The sequence below is a fragment of the Tachysurus fulvidraco genome, chromosome 20 (genome assembly GCF_022655615.1).
Source record: "Tachysurus fulvidraco isolate hzauxx_2018 chromosome 20, HZAU_PFXX_2.0, whole genome shotgun sequence".
NCBI lineage: Eukaryota > Metazoa > Chordata > Actinopteri > Siluriformes > Bagridae > Tachysurus > Tachysurus fulvidraco.
In genome coordinates, this window is record NC_062537.1 from 14663117 (window position 1) to 14688832 (window position 25716).

The 25716-nt window shown below is 36.4% G+C and overlaps 1 protein-coding gene across 3 annotated transcripts; it reads right to left on the reverse strand.

Moving 5' to 3' along the window:
• Positions 1-2221: 2221 nt before the first annotated feature.
• cdc42se2 (CDC42 small effector 2) lies at positions 2222-25533 on the reverse strand. Of its 3 annotated transcripts, none has more exons than XM_027141177.2 (5): positions 25283-25533; positions 11721-12014; positions 5569-5670; positions 4438-4555; positions 2222-4292 (listed from the first exon to the last, which is right to left on the reverse strand). In XM_027141177.2, exons 2-4 carry the CDS (start codon positions 11772-11774, stop codon positions 4454-4456), a joined length of 258 nt encoding a protein of 85 aa, XP_026996978.1. In that variant the 5' UTR covers positions 11775-12014; positions 25283-25533; the 3' UTR covers positions 2222-4292; positions 4438-4453. The 3 variants fall into 3 exon arrangements, with proteins under 3 accessions (XP_026996978.1, XP_026996979.1, XP_026996980.1); XM_027141178.2 differs by lacking the exon at positions 25283-25533 and adding an exon at positions 19075-19099; XM_027141179.2 differs by lacking the exon at positions 25283-25533 and adding an exon at positions 16394-16512.
• Positions 25534-25716: the final 183 nt, after the last annotated feature.

Below are 25716 nucleotides of genomic sequence, written 5' to 3' on the forward strand. Positions count from 1 at the left end.
CAAAAATTGAATATTCATGTCAAAATATGCTCGAAATTGATTGTCTATTTATTTGTTATTCTGTCGTTTTAGTCCATTTAATGTGTTTATTGGCCAGCAGAGAGCGCTGTTCTACACTGCTTCACATCCTGGGCTAGACATGAACCCGAAAATTGAAAACCACTGATCTGTAGTACTGAAAGCCACTGATCTGTAGTAAACTTTAAATGAAGGTTACATTTTAACGTATCGATTCTAGACATTAAGTCATTCTATGCATAATAAAATATTTATTTATTTGTTTGTTTGTTTGTTTGTTTATCTTTCTCCTTGTAATCATGGAGATTAACAGGTACAATATTTGCAATCATGTTAACACCAATTTACCACAAAAGTTATTAGCCTCTTGTGACAGAGGTGTGTCCTCTCGCAGATATTAAATTATTGTAGAGACATGTCCAGGCCTGTGCTAAATAATTAGACTTTATCTAGTATGCCAATGTCAACTTTGCCTAAATGTAGGGTGTCTGCTTTGGAAACACAGACTTACTGCACAGACGTACTGAGGTTTTACACTGGAAAATAGGAGTAATGTTAAGACAACAACACATTTATGTTTATGTTGTCATGAAAATGAGTTTCACATTGATGGACTACATAAGACTGAACATAAAGGCAATGAAAACATGGCAGCATTTTCTAATTACTAATTTCTAATTATCTAATTGATGTTTAGAAAAACATTTAAAAAATGTAAAATAATTGATGTGTGTTGCATGCTGGTAGCTTTCAGCCATAATTGGATTAAAATAAGGCTACATGGTTACCATAAACAGTGAACCAAATAGTATCATGAAAATTCTAGCAAATACAACATGACCGATAATATATTCTTTCACTTCCTTATTTCTTGGAACGAAGGACAAAAACATCACATATAAAGTCATTTTCAGAAGCATGTATGCAAACAGGATATGAAAACATGAAATCCAACTATGAGAGCGTATATAACAAGACTGATTATTCTATTATATATGATATTATATATTGTATACATATTTATTTTCTAGGGCATATGTATGCACAGTGGCCATTAATCAGGAACAGCTATCCACATAGAGCACATTACAGTTGTATGAATCTATTACTGCTTACATCGTTCTCTGCTTTTCAACAATACGATCACCACTGACATTTTTTCTTTAAAACTTATTGAATCCTTTATTAGTGGTTTTCGGCACTTTGTTATTCTACCCTGAAAATGTATGAGACTATACCTATGTGTAAATTGTTCTCTATAAATGGTCTGTCGCTGTCTTCTATTTGTCAATAATTGTGTACCCACAAAAATGACCCACAGTGTCAAAGTAGCTGAGAAATTGCAGACAGGTATATCTTTATATAAAGTATAAAGATAAAATAATATCTAACATAGATTCCTGTTAAGTAGGGCCACAAGTGGGAAGCTTCATTGTTTAAAATGTTAAGTTCATTCTTATTTTGTTTTTTTACTTTCTCTCGAAAGTTTCCTTACATATTTACACAGGCGTTTTGTGAAATGACAAGTGACAGGGTGTGGGTGTACTAAACCAGGTGGAACAGTCCAGGTGGAAGACTGGAAAATTTATATTTATCCTTATTCCTTGCTTTCTAGGTTACTTTCTATACATAATAATTAAAAAATGAATAATGTACATTCATAAATTGGCTTACATACAAATCATACAAACTGATTTTGTTCATAAATTTTTTGCACTTTCTTTCCAGTTGAATGTCATAGGGAGTCATAGGGATTGACGTCATTGAGGAAACCTCTTCATTTGCTACCTGAGAGGTTGCCTAGCAACAGCATAGCACACCAGCTGATGGCTTTGCAAAATGTAAATGATCAAGGACTTCATGAAGGCGTGTTGCCTCGTGCAGAGCTCCAGGGCCTATTCAGTACTTCCAAATAAATCTACGTGTTCGTGAGCTAGGCATTCCATCGAAAATGTTAATGTGGGTGGGACCCTGGTGATGGTGTTTTTGTGTTTGCTACCACAGCTTACAATACATTTGATGGTCATCAAAAATGGCACAAATCAATTTGATGGTCTTCAAAAATGGCAAATATTAGTTAAAGAAGAAAATAATCAAATAATAATCATTCCAAAATAAAACAATCAAATAAAACAATCAGCTATCATAAAGAATAATTTCAATAATTCAATGATCATAATGAATGTGTAATAATACAGTCATGTAACATGGAAAAAATATTTATTTCAAGTGAACACATTTGGTAATGTACAAGCCAACATAGAATGCAAAATAAAAAGCGGTCAATGTATAAAAATGTGCTCCGGCATCTAAAACTAATTTTTTGAAATCCCTGATGAGATGAAATCCATCTGTGGTGAACAGAGGCTGAGGATCATTGCAATTCTAATGCATGCCAGTTACACCACTGAAGCAAAAAGCTCAATATTTTGTGTGAATCTGATCATTAATGCCTTCACTGTTTAAAGTTTTTATACAGACAGAGGTGCCAACACTGCTAACAAGAAAATCCTAGTAGAGCGTTAAAAAAAAACCCTGTTTTTTTCCTACTGGTACACAAAATCACACAAGATATAAAACAATCTGTGATATTTAGCCTCTCATGTGCCAGGTACCCCAGCCACCAATCAACTGCCCCACACCCACAGTGATATTTTTGGTTTTATAGCTGCTTTTTATCAAAAAGCAGAAAAGCGTGTTTCAGGTTGGGCAAAAAAATAGCAAACCAGGATAAACTATAGATGTTGGCACCCCTGTATACAGTACATCGCATTACATGATCCTTTAACCACACCTTCATATAGAGCACCAAGAAAACATTTCAACTTGTCCAGCTCTAAACTTACAAACCTTGCCAAAATTCTTCATCTTGACAACATAATGGGATCATTTTTTTAAGACATGACATTAGGACACAGGGGGTTGGGGACACACAGAAGGAATACAGAAAAATAAATTAGCATAGTTTAGGTTGTGGCACACAAAATACACAGTATATACAGTACAAACAGAGAGCACTTGAGAGAACAACAATTGGACATTCAGCTGTGAGTTCACACAATATACTGTATGGCCTTTTATCTCATTTAACTTCACTTGGCCTGGCATTGATACAGATCTGTCCCAACTGAGGTTTTGATTTACAAATTCACAAATAAAGGAACTTGAATATTGTTAGTCAAAACTAATTTTAAATTGATTACTTTTTTATTTTGGAAGCAATTTATCAGAGATTTATTTATCATGCTGCACTCCCATTTACCAGAATTTTTCATGGTCATTATGCATTTGAAAATTTAGTGCAATTTAATACAACAGTTTTGTTTTAGAACTATTTATAAACATCAGTCCCTAAACCCATAGAGAGTAATAGTTTAAACTATAAATGTCAGATTTTGGGCATTTGTTGAAAAGCAAGTAAAACCGCTAAAGCATTATCTAAGAGGTTATGTTATATTTCCCAAAAGACTGCAAGTACAACGGTGAGAGCAAATTGGCCCCATTTCAATATCTTCCACAATCATAAATAATGTTGCCAAATCAGCTTAAAGCATAAGGGCATTGACAATATAGTTTTTTCCACATTGACTGTACAGCAAACAACTATAGCTTGAGCATCTTCATATCAAGTTTATGATAAAGACTTTACAGCAGTATGGTGAGAGAAATGTCAGTTGTGCCTTTCAGCATCAGTTATTGTTGCTCTAATCATATTTTACCACAAAGAAAAACAGACACAATGAACGTGATCTGAAATGGCATAAACAGCAAAGGAACAATCACACTTCTTACAAAACAACATTCATTTGAGCCTCAGTCAGAAAAATGGTACTTCTGCTCAGAAGTGAGTCATTATTTCATTAAAACAAGCATTCTGACATTGCATGGCCAGAGCTATCAACATTTTATATGAACATCGTTGGCGAGTTTGGCGCCATGTTTAAGACTCAAAAAAGTCTGTTAAAAAAAAAAGTAAATAAAACAAAACTACAAAGTTTGTACTTGGAGGTTCCAGACCTTCATGTGTGAGTGTTGAGAAAATGAGCTGTTCAAATCACAGACAAATAGGCCAGGTTACACCATGCACTGCTAGGCGTTCGATGACAGGGCATGCATGCGTCCGTTATGAGGGTGGTGAGGATACTGACAGCCATGGACAGGGCATCCTCATTCTCATGAAGTGCATGATAGTCCATGTGTTTGCCTGGTGAGAACAGTGGGATGCTGGGAGACTATGGAAAGCGTCAGAATGGATACACTGATGCAGTAGAATCCTAATGGAAAAAAAATAAAGAGCAGTCTCTGTGAAAGGTTGTCAACATTTACCCAAATAAATAAAGTAAAGCTTTTATGTCCTATGATTAGGGTATTTTTCATAACCTAATCATAAATTAGCATTTAAAATCAAAATTTACTCACCTCCTCAAGTTAGGGATTATCCTGCTTTTGTGTCTACCAGTTGCATCTGCACATTAATGGGCATGGTCTCGCCCCCATATCCTCCCTTTGACTGCATTTGGTTTTGAATTGAGTTCACCTATTAAAAAGGCAAATACTTAGTACATGAAAAATTAACTACTGAGCTATTTTATAGCTACTTATGTAAAATGAGCCTCATTTAGCAAACTAGATTTGAACATCTAAATCATTTACAGAAACAATTACACAAGAAATGATATTTATGAGAATCCAAATTCATTCATTCATTAATTTTCTACCGCTAATCCGACTTCTCGGGTCACGGGCATCAAGGCAGGATACACCCATCGCAGGGCACACACACTCTCATTCACTCACACACTACGGACAATTTTCCAGAGATGCCAATCAACCTACCATGCATGTCTTTGGCCCGGGGGAGGAAACCGGAGTACCCGGAGGAAACCCCCGAGGCACGGGGAAAACATGCAAACTCCACAAACACACAAGGCGGAAGCAGGAATCGAACCCCCCACCCTGGAGGTGTGAAGGGAACGTGCTAACCCCCAAAGAATCCAAATTGTTTGTAATTTACGTAAATATGGAAACTCACTCAAGTAAATAGAACTAAACCATATTACTGCAATTTTACATAATGAAACTGTAGTATATAAAAATCTTATTTATCTCAATTTCATACTAATTACTTTTGAGAAAACAATGCAAAATAAATCCATAAATTAGGACTAGCTTATCAATCTAGAAAGAAGAACATTGTGTATTGGCTGACGGACTGCAGGAGCTGAGTTACTAGAAGATTTTGCACTCTATCAGTGTTAAGTTGTCATTTTAGCCATTCCAGCTTACTGAGCTTTGCCTTCTGTTTTGAGCATAACTAAATGTAAATAATCTTCACTGTGAAAACGCTTGTTGTAATTTAACATTTATGAACATATTAAATCTAAAGTTATTCATTTAATCATTCTTTTTTTGTACGTGTTTATGTTTCTTAAAAAATTCCATTGGATTCTCATTAATTAAAGGTATAGTGACAATCTAAGTAACAGATTATTGTTACTGTTTTGATTATTAGTGAAACAAAGTTAATCAGATCAATGTAAATTATCTTACAGAGTCCATGCCGCTGAACAAATCTCCAGATCCCACATGGGCTGTGTGGACAAAGTTTGTGGGCTCACCAATCATACTCCTGTCAATGCGCCTCCGCCGTTTCTGCAGAGGAAATAGAACACATGGCATCAAAAAGATAAGCAACCACTCTTTAGCCAAATCTTCAGCTGTGTTTCTGTTTCTGATCTGAAATCATTCCTTAGCACAACCTGCTGGATAAGTGTAGTTATCTTAATCTATAAAAACAAATATTACACATGGAAACGATTTAAAAACATTACAGACTTTCCCATAAGACCCAAATTGTTAGCAAATCAGAAAATTGGGCAATGTGATTCTTATCCTTTACTTTAATAGGGCAATGGGTACAATTAATGCAGAGGCTTCTAGATGAGGATATAGGAGCCTTGCACAATAAAGCTTGTAAAATCACACTTATGTAATGCACAGCTTTGAGTTTAAATATCACATCTCTTTATAACTTATGGACAGTGGAGAGTCATTCACTGTTGGCTTGACATCTGAGAGACCAGCAGGTTAAAAGTCATCACTTGTAGCTTGATGTGAATGAGCACTACTTTTAGCATCATCAGAACCTTTTTTTCCCCTGCTCAATCACCAGTCAGCTGCTATCTACAACCCATGTACCCAGTTGCTATGACGACCCAACATAGTGAGGCAATGGCATTTTACACTTCACTAGACCAGAAATAGCAAAACCTGCAGCTGCATCTTCCAACAAGCAATATAGTCTTTCTGAGTTCTAAATGCAATTGAACAACAGCGTGCCACTCAAACCTAGCCAGTTATATATATTTGGAAAGGCTAATATGACAATTTGCAGAATAATAAATATTTATTTTCGGCAATAAATATATTTTTGTCTATAAAAAATATTGTTGAACTTAGTATTACTACATATTTATTATATATAAATATATATATATTGTGTTGCATATCGCCTGTTGTAGAAATTTTATCAAATATTGTGACAGCTAGACAGCCAATTATGCCACATCATTTAACTGGAAATTTCATTAGCATTACCTGTGTAATTATGATTTCTTGCTTTTTAAAGATGTTCTACATCAAGTACTCAAAATTGAATAAGCCATGCACAGCACTAGTGCTAAACTAGAATGTACAAACAGCTCTTTATTTGTTTTCATCTAGCACTAAAGGCATGTGAAAATAGAAAGCACCTAAGGGTATTCTCCAAAGCTGGCCTTGTTTGCTTAATAACTACACAACCCCCTGACTTCCCTTTAATAAAAACAGATTTTTATAAAACAATGCCAAATCTGTTTTTAGTTAATGTACAGGCCTCCAACTAAGGATTTAACTATAAGGACTAACTTGCAATGTGCCAATTTGGCTTGCTGCTGGGGTTAAGTACGGGTTAAAAGGAACCCCTTCCTCCACTCAACGAAGCATTTTTATACTGACCGACAGTGTATGATAATTGGAAATGTACAATGCATCATTAACCCAGTTTTTGAGAAAGGCAGAGAAAACAAATCATTCCACCAGGGGATGAGCAGTGGACCATAAATGTCAATGTGTAACTGGGAAATTGGTTCTTCTGGTCACTGAGAATTTGCTGATTCATTAATTAGGACACATGCAAAGGAAAACCACAGAAAACCAAATAAGAACTGACCCAGAATCATCAATGACATATTAGCATGTGAGAGCACATGACACACCTACTCACAACTACACAAGACATCACATTTTTAAACCTTTTGTAATACCAAGACTAAATTCTCAAACTCCACAAGAAACGATGAAGAAAACATTTAAGACTAAAGTACACCCTGTAATGTGACTGTGACTCTTACATGGCTACCTCATCTATGAGGAAGCTGATTCATTTATACAATGGCAGGAATTCAAACAGCTCTAAAACGGGAACTTTAGAGGAAACAAGTCTAAACCAGCACAGCCATTGTGAGCTTGTTACATCCCCCAACAACACAGTCCTTGTCCTTGGTGAATTTTATCCAATTAACTTTTGTATGTATGTGGCACACAACTGCACAATGAATCAGTTCGTAAAGGCATTGACATTTGCAGAACCCTTCTGACATCACTAGTAAAAAAAAAAAAACAACAACACAAGTCCAACTCAGCTCTTTTCATATACTCGTTGCCAGATATCCTTTTTCATAACTTTAGATTTTAATACACTTTTATACTTATTGTTTTGGTGGTAAAAAAAATTGTTCCATTACTTTTTGGCCAAGGATGCTGGCGTCAACCTTCATGGTTTGCTGCAACAGATTTGTGTTGGAAACCTTTTTTTTTTTTTTATTTTACTCCCATGGAAAAATCTAACCCTTATAACTGCATACCAGTGCAAAGTTGCTGACCTTAAATCCTTCTGGCCAGTCTTACAGGTCTCGAGACTCTGTATACATTGAACATTTGTCTGTGGTTTCAACCAGAATGATCTTTAATCATGCTTAAAAGCTACAATATCAAACATCATGTTCAATCTTCGGACAGAGGCCTACAGGCCTGGCCAGTGAACAAACCAGATTCTGGCTCCTTTGACCCACTCAAGAGCATGTAACCAGATACAATGCTGCCTCATTACATGCACTGCATCCCATCAGCGCCTCAGCACCCCTCAGATATTCAAATGGTTAGCTTTTTAACCACCTTCAACTTAAACAACAGCTGTCCTGTGGATTCCTTTTCTGCAAAGATCTTATTAGACCTCTTTATGTTTTACAATTATTATCATGATATATTTGGGTCATTATCATGACATATTTGTACACAGTTAATGGACATTAAAATTTTTATGTCCTCTGGTTAATTAGTATTTTACTCAGGACACTCATTTTAAAGCTCAACACAACTGACTAGATTCAAACTCTTAAAAATAAACCACTGAAGCACTTTTAAAAATGTAAAAAAAAATGGGTGGAGTTGAAAACAGCTTTGAGTATATCTTGATTACAAAACAACTGCAATTTATGTGCCCTGAATATCCTGAACAGGCCTTTTACTGCAGTAAAGAATAAGGCAACTTACAGGAGAGCAGAGAACGTGTCGTATTACTGCCTGATCATCTACATGTCTGTGGTCAACCACCGCAGAGGAAATGATCCAGACGTAGGTCTGTCACACTCTTACTGCATTCTGGCGCATGCTTATGACTGGATGCAGGTGCAGCTCAAACACACAAAGCAATGCATTTGGCTGTTTCGGTTCAATGACACTTCAGTAGAAATTACAACGACCTAAAAAAGTCCTGTTACTTTATGAGCAAAAGGTTAAAGTGAGCTCATAAATTGAGTTCCAAGACACAATGGTACTATAATGCTAGTGCAAACCATCTGTCTAAATTGCTTTAGCCATAAGGTCTCCTTTGGGCCATTATAAAATAAACGAATTTTAAAAGAAATTCTAGGTCATGGTCAGTTTACATTCCAACCTGACAAATGTTAAATATGCCAGCATCATCACCTGACTGCTAATAGCCAATAAGGTGCTCTTTCTGCCTCACTTTAAAGCATAAAATGAAAATTATTCTTAATCTTTTATAATCTTATAAAATCATAACTTATTATTAATTGCAGGATGTAACATTTAAAGTGTCACTTCTGTTTACTATTGTTATAAAAAATGTAAAGCATTCCTTTAAACAGATATAACCATGGATTTATGATTTATAATGGACTTTCCTTTTTTTTTTTGAAGGTGTGTCTCCAGAACACAACGATTAAAAACAGATCTCAGCTTGATGTTTATGCCTTTCTTTCCCAAAAAAAAATTCGAAAAATTTCTGAAATATGAGCTGCTACATTTAGATTCCAAATAGACAGCATGAAATTCCTCTCAGCACATCTTGTAGGTGATCTTTGTACCATGATGTTTCATTTAGGTCTCAATGTCAGTTCTTATCCAACAGAAGATGACAGGTCTATCTAGGACACACACACACACACACACACACACACACACACACACACACACACACACACACGCGCGCGCGCGCGCGCACACACACACGCGCACACACACACACGCACACACACGCACACACACACACACGCACACACACGCACACACACGCACACACACACACACGCACACACACACACACGCACACACACACACTCTCTTCAGGCAAACTGTGACCTAAATTAATGATCACCATATTCGAAAATAACACAGAAATTTAAGAAAAGAGGAAACTCACAGCTGGTATGTGAGACACTGATTTGCATTAATAACTGTGTTTTTAATAGCCCAGCTTCCTGGAGCACATTGTCCTGTATATTACTGCTATTGTATTCAACTGTGACTTTAGGCTTTGGAAGACTATTAGGCAATGGGGAAATTCCACTCCCAATGATGATTACTTAAGTAAATCAGGTACAATCCAAGGATGTTATTTAAGACTGTAGGTATTTTTTGGAAGCTTTCACTAGCTAGTTAGTATAAAATATAGCCTATGCTTTAAACTGTATTAAAGCCATACGATCATGTCTATATGATTATGTGAAACTGTCTGTGACATTCAAGTCAGAAAAGTTAGAAGTCAGAAAAAAATCAGATGCTAAAGTCGATAACATAATGTAAGCGTATGAACATGAATCATGCTGAATACAGGATTCATGAATCATGTGTTAAGTTGTTAAGTAATGACAACCTTGTTATTTTTGATTTTTGACATATGATGCTAGAAACTCATAAGAAGTATAAGGAAATTGATCAAAATGAGCAACAACATCATAGTGCCGGAAATTCCCAAATCATTATACTGTAAATTCCATTCTTAGTCACTATATTCGATTGAGATAGTCATTTAAGCTCTATCATACTAAAAAAGTACCTTTTCCACAAAAGATTATGACCAAAGATACCACCATTGTTGATACTTCACCACAAGTTAAACATTACACCAATATTTGGATACATTTTGCTTGGCTACACAGTAAGTGGGAGGTAAATGCGTCTGTTCAACATCATGTCAATATCACCAGTTTATGTTGGCTAATCCTACTGCATCACTCTGCAAATTTAACAAACAAAGGGCTTCGTATGCTCATATACAATAGACCAGCAAAAGTTGAAAAGTCATATGAACTGGGTTTTCAATGTAGGGTTGCCAAGATTTTTGCTCATCTGTGCTGATTATGGTGAAAGCCAGTGAACACTTCAGATTCCTTACATGTTTTGGCCATAAAAGGCCTTGAGTGACATAACTCATCTCCTCCCTGTAACTGCAGAGCACCAGACAGGAGGAGTAACATGGAGATACACACCGCCTAGACCTAGAACACTTCAGACTATGAACTTTGGAAAAACACTTGGTGTTATCTAATATCATCCCATTTATCTAATTGATATTATTTTATGATATGAATTATTTTACCCATTTTAAAATAGTAAAGAAATTGAATTATTATGTAGTAATTTCATTAATTTTAAACAGTAACACAAAACCACATTGACCTTTTGTTCAGAAGCCGAAATATTGTTCTTTTAGATATGTTCTATACCAAATGCAGTGTAGACTACATTCATCCTCTGATAGTCATGTCAATCCAGGTTTAACATGACAGACTGTCACAAATATACACAAATATGTAAACCGCAGAGCAAGAATACTTAACGACAGAAACACTGCACACAGTCAAATCCAAATCGAACCTATCTTTCTCAAAACGTATAGAAAATTAAAAAACAATGCTCTCATTAGGAGAAGTAGTTAATCTTGTTCAGTTATTTTTAGATGTGCTCTGATTGTAGAAGTATGCAAGGCTATTTATATGCATCTTATCAATATGGAGGCAATTGTAGACAAATTGGGACCTGAAGTCTCAAGCTCCTATGAGGTGATGGAATAGCTTTACAGACTGAGCTAAGACCTCAGCCTGAATAAAACTACAATGATGCAAAGAAAAAAAAAAGAAAAAAGAAAGAAAAAAACACTTGGTCACTCTGACACCCACACATACTTCCTTCAGCAGTGTAAACAACAGTAGATGTACACACACGCCTTATTCCTATGTATCATTTCGTGAATAGAAACCTTGTGCTAGATCTGCACAGGTGCTGCTCAATAACCAGCAAGCACTTCCTGTTTTCTGTGGTATGAATGCATCTCTGGAGACAAGGCACGAGTGGCTTACCGGCTGTGGCTGCTCAGCAATACAGCAATTGAAGCACAACCAGAATTCGCTCATGATTAGCAGTCCTAAAGTGCTGCCGTGCCAGCGTTTGCAGAGGGTGTGAAGGGGGCCAAGGGAAGAGACGGAAAAGAGCACGCCGGGCTCAGCAGGCCTGGCACAGTGGACCTTGATATTTCTTAGTTGAAGGTGCTGGATGTAAATGATTTTCTCAGACAAATCAGCTCTGAGAGAAACACATACACACAGCCACAGACAGAGGCCCTCTTTGCTGTGCTTTCATGGGCAATCTCAGACCTGCAACACAAAAAAAGGGAAACATGAATATTTTATAGACTTACAGGCTGACACAGATGTGCACACATGTGCTTACTGTATATAGAAAAAAAAACAGGAAACGTAACAGAAAACTGCACAGACTGTTGTGATAGCACATGTGAATGAACAGACAATGCTAACTTCTGGTTTCACTTTGTCACTCCACCAGCGCTAATTAGAAACTTGTTATGTCTCCTGCTTCAAGGGGAAATTAATTAGTGTTGTTGTCCTTTAGTGTGCAATTATACTAATATACATGTTCACATGAACACCAAGAGGCTGGTCTACTGGAAAACAGAAGCCTATTCACCGCCAACAGCGGGCCATTTAGAACTAGCTGGATGTAAGCCATAACTGATACATGCACTAAGCACAGATTCTGCATCAAGCCGACTGAACCAGCTTTAAAACTCTTTAAAAAGTCAAAGGATTATTGCCTATTTCATTTCCTCACTGACTGTAGGTCATGATAGTCATTAGATTCAAATAAATAAATAAAAATCTTAATGAAATAGATGACATACACATACATCAGTGGTCAGTTTCTGAGGACAAGACAAGTAGATCAAGCATTGAACACTCTTACATGTCATCACCATGTCAGTGTGAGGAATGATTCATCATACAAACAATATCTGGCCCTTTTCCATGAATGGAAAAGGATGGAAATTTTGCATCATAGAAGATTTGTGTATAAATGGTGGCTCTGTGGTTAAGGGTTTGGGCTATAGATCAAAAGGTCATTAGTTTGAATCTTGGCACAACTTTAGCTACTGCAGGTCAATCCCTAAGTCTGTCTCAATTAAATAAGTCAATGTGCATAGAAAATACAAAGTGTTTCTATATATTTGGTTTACACTGGTATACCAAAGATTGTCAAAACAGGGAAGCATAATTACATCAGTAACTTCTATGGACTATGATATATATACCACAGCTATTTGCAAATGATTACAATTTTGTAATATTGCATATTTAAACCTCATATAGATAAATTGAAAGTTTTAAAACATCCAAGAAACAAGTTTGTTTGTCAGGGTCTTAGCTTGTCACTGAGAAACCAGTAAACACAAAGTCTAGAAGACTAGCAGAAAACCGAGTGAGTTACTAGAAACAATAACATATTAGAATGAGAGCTTTAATATAAATCTATCATTTACCTTACCACCAAAACTACTGTTAGATTTATGCCTTTGTAGAAAATTAATTCACACATTTTGAATGACTCAAGAGTGTTAAAATATAACATCCAAACCTTATGAATTAATAATTCAGAAATGGTAAAAAAAAATATATTAACTACACAACCAAAAGCAAGTACTGACCTCTGGTAATATGGCAGTTCACTGTCACAGAAAGTGAATCTCTACTATCCAGTTCTTCTTTCAGGCTGCCTCATTTTCTTTTACTGAAAGTCAGTAGTTTTTGCCCTGAGAAAATATAACTAAGCTGTCACTGGAGCTGACAGTCAGCCTTTCTTTGACGTGTGCAGGCCAGAGATAAGAATGGACAAACCCATCACATAAGGCCTTTTCACTCCTACACTCCCACACAGGCTACAAATGAGAGGAGTATATAGCAGAACCCTGCTATCCACTCAAAAAAATCTCTTTGTGGTATGTGGTTATTACTGCTTAGAGTGCTGGGTTCTAGCCATTAACCCAGCATTCTAAGCAAAAGTCAGTGTTAGGGTTTTATTACTACAATACACATCCACTCAAGAGCTGAAACTTTCAACCTACCTCATTAAAATATCCTTTAGCCAAGCACTGGGGTTTTTAAACCAAAAGCAGGTGCGTTGCTCACCTGCCCCATATGAAAAAGGAGTTAAAAAAAAGTTTTACATGTTTTCCCCAGGTCTAAATGGATTTTTCCCAGGTTCTGCAGTTTTCCTTCCAAACGTATGCCATGCTGAAGTGGTTACAGTAAATTGTCAAGACTGTGAATGTGTATGCATGAATGTGCATAGTGCCTGAAGTGGAGTGACGTCCCATCCAAGGTGTATTTCCACCTTACACATACAGTAGTGTTCTTGGGATAGACTCTGGCTATAGTCTTTGACCAGGATAAAGTGTTTACTGAAGATGAATAAATAACTGAACAATTCTGTTCTGCTGAGTTTGAATGTGGAGATGTCATTTATTTCTGTCTCAGTGCTTGTCCCAGTGAATATAGTCACTATTCCAATAAGTGATCTATTGCGGTCCATGCCCAGAGACATCCCGGTGACATGTTTCTGGGCGTGCCGCTTACAAGATGTAAGCAACGTGGAAAGGATTTGACTGATGAACTTAAATGGAGTTCTCAAGTGACAAGCTGCCACATGGGAATTATTACTTAAGAGAGAGGAAAGTAGCATGAATCATCACTGAGTTTACAAGCTTTAAGATGTACCACAAAAACGCAAGTCTAAGGAGTATTTGAAGAAAACGCAATGTATTGTAACTAAATATTCTACCAAACCGACTTAAAATTAGCAATGTAGCAGTTGAAATTTATGGAGTGACAGTAAGTCAATTCATTCCTACTCTCTGTACAGTAACTGCTCTAGTCACTTTGATATAGATCAGTTGAAAATAACTAGATTATAACTCAATAACGATGTATCTATCATACACATGATACATTTAAAGACACTTTATTCAAAAGATTGGTTAATTGAAATCAAGTCCTTTCATTAATACAAGAGTCAAATGTACCATTCATTCTACTTAAAGAACACCCTGTGCAGTCAAATCTCACATCCTGGCCTTAGAAGAGAAGCTTTGTGACAGAGCTCAGCCAGAGACATGTGGGCCAAATATGTATGTAAATGAGTTCTGAAGCTGCCCGACCTCCATCTTCTTATGCTAAAATTATCTGTTCTTTTCCGGCTCCTTTGATTCCTTCACTGATGTGCCTGTGTCTGTTACCCCTCTCTATTGTAGCCTTCATCCTGGAATCATCTACAAAAATATGCCTGCAGTTCAGAAATTAAAGCTTTGGAGAAGTATGAAAGAAAGACTGCTTAACCAAAATGCTGTGCTTACTCTAAACTCTAAAACAACATGAGCATCTAATGAAGGTTTGGATTATCAGAGCCAACTGAAAGATGTCTTCAAGAGCCCCAGCAAATAGCTAATCAAACAAAACACTAACTGCTGATTAAAGGATTTAACAAACATACTAGCTTAAGCTATTTGTAATGCACTATTATTACATGGAGAGGTGGGGTATTGTTATTATTATGGGAGAATTTATAAGATTTGAAGTCTGAATTCTTTATGTCAACCATTTTTCTGCAAGCACTTGAAAGATTAATTCATTTTTTTTTACCATGACCAGTAGAAATTACCACAGGTAATATGTAGTCTACCCATATTGCCATGCTGGTAAAAATTAGCTTTTACAAATGAGGTTTTGCCTTTTTTAGGATTAAGACAAACAAGTAAGCACTCTTTACTTTTTGCTCCTGCTAAAACAACAAATCCAAGTCTTTTTAGGAAGGTTTTAGTTAAGCTACTGAGTTTCCAGCACATGAGTACATACATCCCAGCATACACTCAGTACAAGATCAAGTGCTATGTGTACTACATGAACCACTTATTATAAAGAGTCAAGTTTTTTTTAACTTTTTAACTAAGTCTGCATAGCAATCCCACAAAACCCAGCAAAACAACATAAAAACCAAGTCTAAATTCTTATCGAAGGTTTAGGTACCTTCCTACGAGCAGATGCTCAGGAATAAACAAAGGATACAATCGACAAAAAGATCCATTACTCTAAGCACTGCTTACAGAGTCACTTTCACAAAAAGACACCCCAAGAAAGAATTCATTAGACATGTAGGAATGGAAGAGGAGAGGCAGAGTTCATCGCTCTTAGTATGAATGACGGACTGATACAGCCGTTATTTCTGGTGCTTACTGGACCCTGTTGGAGGAGGAGAAGGGACAGTTTGCCTGGCCTGGATGTCAGAACAGAAGCCTCAGAGATGTCCACAGAGAAAAACGCTTTAGTGGTCAACCACAATGAACAGTAGATTGGATGATAAGATTTTCCATAAGAGAGAGCCTGCCAAGCAAGAAAACTGCTGAGCAAAACCAGCATCACTAAGTGAGACTCAAAATGTAAAAAAAAAAAAAAATTAGCATGCATAAACTCCAGGACTAAACCTGCACTGTCTCTACCATAGGACCTGCACAAAAATAGTGAAACATTATTAATAATGAATGACGCTCATTATTAAATGATAAACTCCAAAATACTGTATTGTTTGGAACTCCACAAACTGACTGCTTAACGCCCAAAAATATTATGTGTATATATATATATGCTGCAGAACATAACGGATGCAAAACAATGCAATCATTACTCACCCTTCACTACTGAAATGGGAGTGTAGCACAGCAGGTTGTGCGAGAGCACTATGAAGTGACGGGCTCCGAGTGCACTTCACTCTGCGGGAGGCCTTTGTCCCTCACTCAGTTACGGATCAGTGGCCAAGTGGCATTCACTCACTCCATCACCAAACCCTTCCACAAAAATATTCTGCATGCTCCTGAACTAAGCCCTGCCTCCAGCCCCACCCCTTTCCCTTATTCCATGGCACACTAAATTTCATGTAACCATGATATTACCTATGTGTATATAAGCATTATTGTATTTAAACTTCAATTTCATGTGCCAGGAACATCAATTCTGGGAACACACAAATAACAGCAAAACTTCGTTCTTTATAATACAGCATCATATAAGCACATTTCAGGTTAAAATCTTTTCTTGACAGCAAATAAAGTGATTTTTATTAAACTTTTATTAAAAACTTCTACTATTGAATTCAAGCAATACACAGAGTTTTAATAAAGAAGAAAAACTATAACGTAAAAGCCATGCTGTTCAGGTGAAGCATCGGTCAAACCGATACACTGTGAACGACACTAAATCACACAGAAGCACCTGATCAGACACTATCACAAATGTTTTTTGTTCAAAGAGAGCAAACCCTGATACTCATTTTGCCAGCCTCTTTTCCTGTAACAATTGCCCGCCTTGTTGCTGGAGGACAGCCCTCAATTCTTCTATCTGTGGCCTTGTTGCCACAGCAGCCACTAACCACTGAGGAAGGGGGTTTCTATGATTGTAAGAGACCACAATAGACCCCCCATTCCCAAATCTCCCTCCTTCTGTCTCACACTCCCTGTCTGCCTCTTTAAATGTGTTTAACAGTGGTCACAACTCACAATTTCCATACAAATGACTCACACACTTTGACTGCTATAAGATTTCATGAAGGAGACTTCACCAATTAACTTTGTAAAAATTACTAAACTATGAGGTTAACAATAAACAATAAAGAACAGGTGACAAGTCCAAGTTACTTACTGAATGATCATTTGTTTTGCAAGTACATAGAAGCTTGTAGACTTGGTTCATCTACTTGAGGTGAAACCCCCAATTTTAGTGAAAAGAGCATGATTAGTGTGGAGGGTTAATAATACTAAAAAGAAGCATACTCAAAAAGCAGGCTGCAACCTCACAGAAGAAGATTCCTACAACATTCCAAAGTGGATTCTGAGCTCAAAATGTTTTAATTCTGGTATGACAAAGATTGAGCTCCACCATTAGAGATTAGAGGATAGCCATTTTCTCAGGACTTGGAAGTCAAGAATTGTAGACTGTCTCTTTAATGTTGCAGTTAAATACATGCTAAAACAACTCCTTTTTAGGGCCTAATCATCATTGCACACACTGTTTCTTGAAATAGTTTGGAATAGCTTTATCATTATTCATACAAGAGTCTATTATGATCTTCAAACCTTGATAGCAGCTTTATTGCAGATACAGCACTTTGCACACGGAGCACTGTTGGGAGCTTATGATGACCATATGGCACTGGCGTAACATCTCTAATCTTTCACAAGATTAACTTCTTGCATCGGCTGGTTACGCAACAGATAATAACCATGGATTTAAGGAGTTATAAAGCATAGACAGTAATTTATGATGTACTAAAACCTTGGATTACAGAAAAACAATTACACACCATCAGAACTAAGAATCAAAACCTTTGGTTTTAAATGTGGCTATACTTCCATAATTCCTGTTTTACTCATTACATAGTCCTTTATAAATTGTCACATTTCCTGAAATCAGCGATACATTGAAACTCTTCAATTTTTTTAGCAAAAGCTGTGCAGTTCAATACAATGTTCAAGTTTTCTGCTAAAGTTCTGCTATACTACGCATTAGTGTCCTTTTGCCCCTTTCTTGATTCTAATGACTTACAGTCAGTGGTAAACAATTTTCTGCTGAAATTCTGATTTACTAAGTATTAGTCTAAATGCACAAGCACAATGTGAATTCTCACTTGAAGGAAAGCCATTCTTAAATAGCCATAAATCCTCTCTATGTACACCACTGCATCTGGCAAAGATGCTAACATTCAGCCACACAGGAAGGGGCAGTATAACAGTACAGAACCCATTACGCAAAAGAAGCCTGACCATCTGTGGTGTCTGCAGAGCTCTTGCCATGGACTGAGCCTGGCAGAGTACTGAACTGAACTCTTCATCTATGTTCTATTCATATCCGAATCTGCCCCATTGCTTCACTCAGATTTTTCCTTGTTTTCCCCATTACTCATACATTTTTTATTACCCTATATATTGCATGGGTGCATTTTAGAAATCTTTTACCTCATTTTCCCGGACATTACCATGTCGTTGCCCTATAATCCACAAATATCTTGATTAATTTAAAGCCTAATCGCTTAACCGATCCCCAAATGAGTCATAATCAAAGAGTTAGATTACTTTCATATTGTAGGAGTGCTAAATGGAACACAGAACACAACAGAGAACAAAAGAAACAAATAAGGAAGGAAAGAACATAAGACATATGGAGAGAAATAGTAGAAGGCAAACCTCTCAGCAAATAAAGTTTGTAATGACAGACTTATTTACATCTTTTACCAGGTTAACTGAAAAATTAATTAGTAAACATTAATTTATAATATGTACATACAGCACAAATCCTGCAGTCTCCTTGTGTAACTTACCCTCAGCTGCCTCAAGACAGTCAGCTGCTGAGTTTCAGCTATCTGTTTGAACCAGACAGGGAAGTAGCACATGAAAATAATGGAATAAAGGCACAGTTCCCCTTAAATACAAGGCTGCACGATGAAACTTATCGGTTAACGTTTTGTTTATTGTTACAAGAAAACCCACATCACGTTGCAGCCGAGCTATTCCAGACGTCACGCTAGGACTGCCACATTTGTGTTTTATATAGCAGGAAGGCAGCTGGGATGTATCCAAAATCTCTTTACTTGTCATGCCAGGGGCCACTATGGTGATGTCATACTTCTTTGGGTTAGCAGCTCCACTCAAGACAAGCTGCTAATGTTTGGGAGTACAATCACAAGACCATGGAGTCACAGGGTATATAAAACTCCATGCAAATAACTATAACCAAAGTGATGACTTCATGTAGCACATCTCAAGGCAAGGATTCACTAAAACTTAAAAGCCATCTTATATACAGATATTAAACACACCAAAACACAAGGTTCAAAAAGGCTACTGAATGAAATAAACATGACCCAAAACTGTCCTTATAAGTCTTCATTGTCACAACATTGCTTAGTCGTTTGCTTACCGTATTCACAAAAAAAGAAACAGAGGCTGATTTTCAGTTAAATAATAATATTATTTTTCAATAATAACTATAGGACATTTGAATACACTCAACGCTCGCTGTAGTTTGCTAGTAAGCAGCTGGGATAGGAAAGGTGTGTGTAAAGGATAACCCTTGACTTTGAGCAGAACAGTGCTATAAGGCACTAGATGTTTAGACATTTGTTAAAGAAAGGTTATATGGGTTTTACAAAAGCAACCTATGCTCAGATATCTTGCATAATTCCTCTAATGTGTCCTTTATTATGCTTGGTATTTAAGATATCAGTGTTCAAAACAAAATGTTTGTTTTTTATAGAATGGACAGATATAATAATCATATGTTTATTTACATGTTTAAGAAAGGTTAATCTTACGATATTACAAATACAGTATATTCATGAAGAACAGCCAGTAGGATTTTTAGCTTTTCCTTTCATTATGAGACTTCAATGCCGTTGAAAGATGAAAGTGAATGTGGTCTACAAAGTCACTTAAAACCTGATGTACTCTGACTAAAATAAAAAAAAACATGACATGAACCTACCACTCACTCTGACCTACATTTCCTCTCACAGTTATAAACTCTACATCTTTGCCACATGTAATAAGAAGGAGTTACAAAAAAAAAGCAGTATTAGGCTATACTACAATAGTATACTATCATATTAGTATAATATTCTAAAATTATAGTCTTATTCTCCAAAAATATAACAAGTCCTTATAAATGCAAGTTTGAATATTATCTTGATGTACTATGGATATTACCATGATAAATGATGAAATAGTGCCTGGCTCAGAGAGGTTCTGAAAACACTACAGAAAGATATCTCAGTCTTTAAGCTTCAAAATAAAACAGAAACAGCTTCATGCATTTTTTCAACCCTGGAGCTTGCATTGGGCAATGCTTTTGCAACAAATACCACCAAAGACAGATTTGCACTTTTGTAGCATGCAATAGTGTTGTTAGGTATTTTCCCCTATCAAATGCCATCAGTGGCAGAATGTTCTGGCTAGTTAGTTACAGACATTGTCATTCTCATACACTGTAAAGCAGCATATAGCAAGTAGGTTACAAATATAATTAAAAGATGGTATGAAAAATAAGCAATCTGAAAGAAATATCTTAAAATTACTGTAATATTTTCCTAGGAAACCTCTGCCCTCTGTCAAGCCTATCTAATTGAAGTATACCTCTTTTCTAATAGCTAATTAGTCAATTTGTCTGGTTCCTTTCAATGTTTCTTCCTAATACCATCTCAGGGATTTTTCCTTGACACCTTCAACTCTGTTTTGCTCATTTGTAATGAATTAATTTTTTTTTTCTGGAACTAAAATATTACTGTAAAGCTGTTTTTTGACAATGTTTTTGACAAATTTAAATTACTGGATTTTCAAGAAATTATCTTCTACAAAATGGGGAAGTGGGCACCAGGTGCAAGTAAGACATTTATTAAATCAATAGGGTTTTTGTGGTTAACAATTTAGTACCCTGTACTAATACCTAAGGTTCAATAACAAAAAAGGGGGGGAAACTATTTCTTCACTGACTTTTGCAAAAAAGTTAGGTAAATTAACATGCTTTAGAGCAGTGTGGCACTATTTGATGCTATAACTACAGTAAAAGGTTCTCAATCCTGCTGCCTGCCTGCCTGCCTACAGTTGCCAACAATCGTCAACCATGAGGTGCAAACATGTTGTGCTTAATTAGAATTTTTTTTAGAAGAGGAGAATAATTATACTTATTCATTCACTTTTAATCTGCATCAAAGCACTTAACAAGTCAGCATATGTTGTAACATTATGTTAGCTGTAATGTTAGCACAAGTGAATAGGCAAGCAAAACACTAACTGGGCAAATACATTGTTGATTGTCTGGTTGAATTTATCACAATGATTATATCATTTTTCCAGATTTCATAATGACACATTATACCAAATTTTAATTGGAGCACTTCTCAACAAAATGATCCTGAAGGTAGCTAATAAATAGCCAAAGGCTATGTACATTTTCTGTAAGTATGTACAGAAAACGTACACATGTACAAAGTACCAGAAATCCATTTTAACTTTACTAATAACATTTATTGAGGTTTATGTTCCAACACATTAGACCCATTGAAGTTAATGGCCAGGTTTGGGCATGTTTGAGCACTGAAATCACCAAACTGGACTGGGCAGTAGATTAGAGTTTGGGCACTGTTCTACAAAGCAGAATACACATCTTTGTAGGTGTAGGCAGCATAGAGAGTACCATGTTAATAAGAGACTGGATTAAAAATGTAGCAAAGCATATTTCCCAATGCAATTTCATTACAAAGCGGTATTCCAACTATCTGCAGATTCAGCTAGCCTGACCTGACAAGCGAATTTTCATTACGTGAGGAATGCAACATAACAGTTGTTACAATTGCTGTCATAACAGAATGTTGCAAGTAAGTTATGCGTTACATGCTGTTAAGCTCAGTAAATGGAAGTGACTACTGTGTCTTTTTAATAAAGTAAGCATTTCATGAAACATTTTACAACCACAAAGTTTGACCCAATTCCTTATTATGAACCATGACAGAAAGCAGAAACACATACTGTAAGTACATGTTTTTGTCTTTTGGGAGTCTACCTGGAACAACCACTTCATTCTGTTTATTCTAGTTCCAACTAAATGGATTAAGTATCTCTATTTCACCAATTCCACTTCATGTTAACCTAAACCTGCACTTAAAATGGATAATTGGCAGTGCACCACCATGGACTGTGTGAGCTGCCACCAACTATATATATTATAGACTATATGGCTCTTTATATAAAGTTCAATTATGTTACAGTGTACAGATCCCAGCAGGACTGAGGTCAGGGTTTTGACTCAGTTGATGGACAGGGTGTGAATACGTAATTCTTTGGTTGTTTTTCCAGCCCAAGATGACAAGTGTGGCTTTCCAGATGTGAGGATTTAGAGTTTAAACCACTTCCTCATAAGCTCGTTCTCTCAGTCTCAAGGTAGTGATATAAAACACACATCACACTCAGTTTGTAATGAATAGTCTTGGGAAAGTACAGCACTTTTTTTTATTTAATTTTATTTCTTTTTTCTATTTAAGTTACTGAAAGCACATCAAGTGTAGCATTAAATGTATGCTTCTCTGCTATAATTAGGACATTAGAGTACATAGATTATGAAGCTCTGCTTATTGACACATTTCACACACATTTCTTGAGTATAGACTGGGTGTTGCCTGGTTGTATCAGGTAGACTTTTATTGTGGAAAAAAATGTAATTTTTTCAGAAATGTCTCCTAGTTTCTGATGAAGCTTAAATTGTAAACATATGCTTTGCATGAACTTAGGCTGCCAAAATGAAAGGAAAACTGCAGTGCCACAAAGTAGGGGACAAGTTCCAAGATACATTTACATGCTGAATCTCTGACTGAACATAGATGTCTTAAACATGGAAAGATCTCTTAAAGGGAAACACATGGGGTCTAAATTAGATTACAGGGTTTCAGAGAGCCCTGCAGGTTTTAGTAAAACCCAGTGCTTAACAACATAACATTAGTCATGTGTATGAATGTGCTTACCTGCATCACTATGGTCATGTAAAAAAAAAAAGATTACAGAGCTTCTCATGTGTTCCTGCAGCATGTCTAATAATTTTGGCCTCACTCAGTTAAGGCAACATGGTGATAACTGGTCAGTTATCAAATGCGTATGCAAGACAAGAGATCACATTTTTAATCAAGCAACATGACCACTGCTTAACCCAAGTTTCTAAATTCCTCTAAATTTGTTACGTCTGACCTGATCTGATGAATTTAGAAATCCCAAATTGGTTCTAGGTTGAAGGTGACCGTTTGTTTATGCTAGCACCTAACACTATTCAACTACAAAGGGCATATTTTGTGACTAATGTAGATGGGCCATGTAATGTAGACTGCTTGTCAGGACATTTTAAATTAGGAAAGCTGTGCATGTTTCTATAAAGGTCCAAGGAACCTAATTGTAACATAGTCTTATTCACTTTTTACATTCAGCAAATATTTATGGAAGGAGGAAATGAAGGTATACTATGAGAGAATACCTGAGATTGTTGTCCTCTTTCCATCATGGTATACTGGTATAGATAAGCTAGAAAAGGAAAGTAATGTATCATGTACCTTCAATGTGTTAGACCTACATTTAAATCTACGTCATATTTAATTTGTTTTCTAAGTTATATACAAATAGTGTAATATAGTGAAAATTGGAAAAATAATTTTGCCAGATATTGTACTATGATGTTTTTCCACATTTACCACATGTAATAAAACGGCATGCAGTACAGAAGGTGCTTTGAAAGTACACTTCTGAGAAGAAAAATTCTGTTCAGCTTGATGGCTTGGACACTTCTAGACATTGGATTTTCCATCCTACACAAAAATGACTCAATGGGGCTACAGAAAACAAGCTGGATCTCGATTCATCATGGGCTCTGAAGACATAGAAATAATAAAGGATCAACCATGTTTTATGAATAAACCATTCAGGTGAAACAGATGGAGAAAAAGTGTCAACGTGTGTCTATGGTGCCTGCCAATGGACTGTCGAGGGTGTTGTCCCAATTCATACCCAGCGTTTATAGGATGGGTCCTGAATTCACTGCAACCCTGACCAGTATAAAGCAGTTACTGAAGATAAATGCTGGATGAGTAAATAAACATCATCCATCATGTCCACTTATAATGTATAAATGACTTTGTTCTTTCCTCAACTAATGTTAACAAGTGTCATTGATAAAATTTCATCATTTTTATCATTTAATCACTTAATATTTGCAGCAGAAATGAGAGAATGAGAGAATATTAGGTACCGTAGGTATATTAGGTGATTTAAGAAATGTGCAAATGTTCAAGTAAGACTAAACCTCTTACGTAATTTCACTGAATTACGGACAATGACTTGTGGGCTTAATGGTGTGCTTTAGTTGGTTGCAGAAAACACACATTTTTAGTAGCTTTTCCATTTAGATTACTGTTACAGATACCATGTCAGTGTAGAGCCATCATGTAAATATACTGTACATACATCTCAGAATCAGAACAGGTGAATTAATTACCAGCCCCGATGCTGCCTGACAGGATGTGCCAACTAACCTGGACCTAATATTGTATTCACTCACACGTGTCTATCTATTTCGTGTCAAAACAGAGTATTTTTAATTGAATTACTGTTTATGATGGAATCATTTTTACATGTCGTTGCGTTTTCTCATATTGCTATTATTAGGAATGGCACAAAGCATGTACATGTCTCGACTGCAAAGCAGAAGGCCTGCATTGGATTTCCATAAATCTTTACATAAAATTCATCTTTAAAGAAGAAATAAATCATCAGGTGCAAGAACAGCCTAATTGTTCTTTAAATGGCATGGTATAACAATCCTTAAAAAAAATCTATACCAAAATGCTCGTGAAAAACACGACTGACAAAGGACCTGGTGTTTAGCATTAAAAGGTTAACTAAACACAGAAATGAGCATCTTTGAAACACGCACATCCTCCTGCACTGACATTTCCAGGCTGCTTCCAGGCAAGATGATCAATTAAACCGGTTCCTTACCTATTCGGACGGTTCCTCGAGCGCACGATGGTCGTCCCTGTTTGTGTTCTACACACAGACACAGAGATTTCACCTGTGATGTTCTATTCAGCGTGCACTGATTTTTTTTTTTTTTTACACCCGCCCCGATACCGGGAAGCACGAGCACACGGGGACAAAAAAATCAGGGATCAAAGCCCGTCTTGTCACGACCGAACTCAGCAATAAATGACTGCACCCGGTTAAAAGAGAAAGGAGCCGCTATGGATAAACACTCCCATCAACGCTAAGGAGGTGTGCCGTTAATCAAAGGTGTGAATACAGCGCCGACTACAGATCAGAGCTTCTCAAACATTTTGTAGCCAATTTTCTGTAAAATAAACCCTTTAACCTCAGTAAGAATTTTTAACCTTATTCAAATAATATTTTAGAGCCATAGAATAATAACTTAGCTA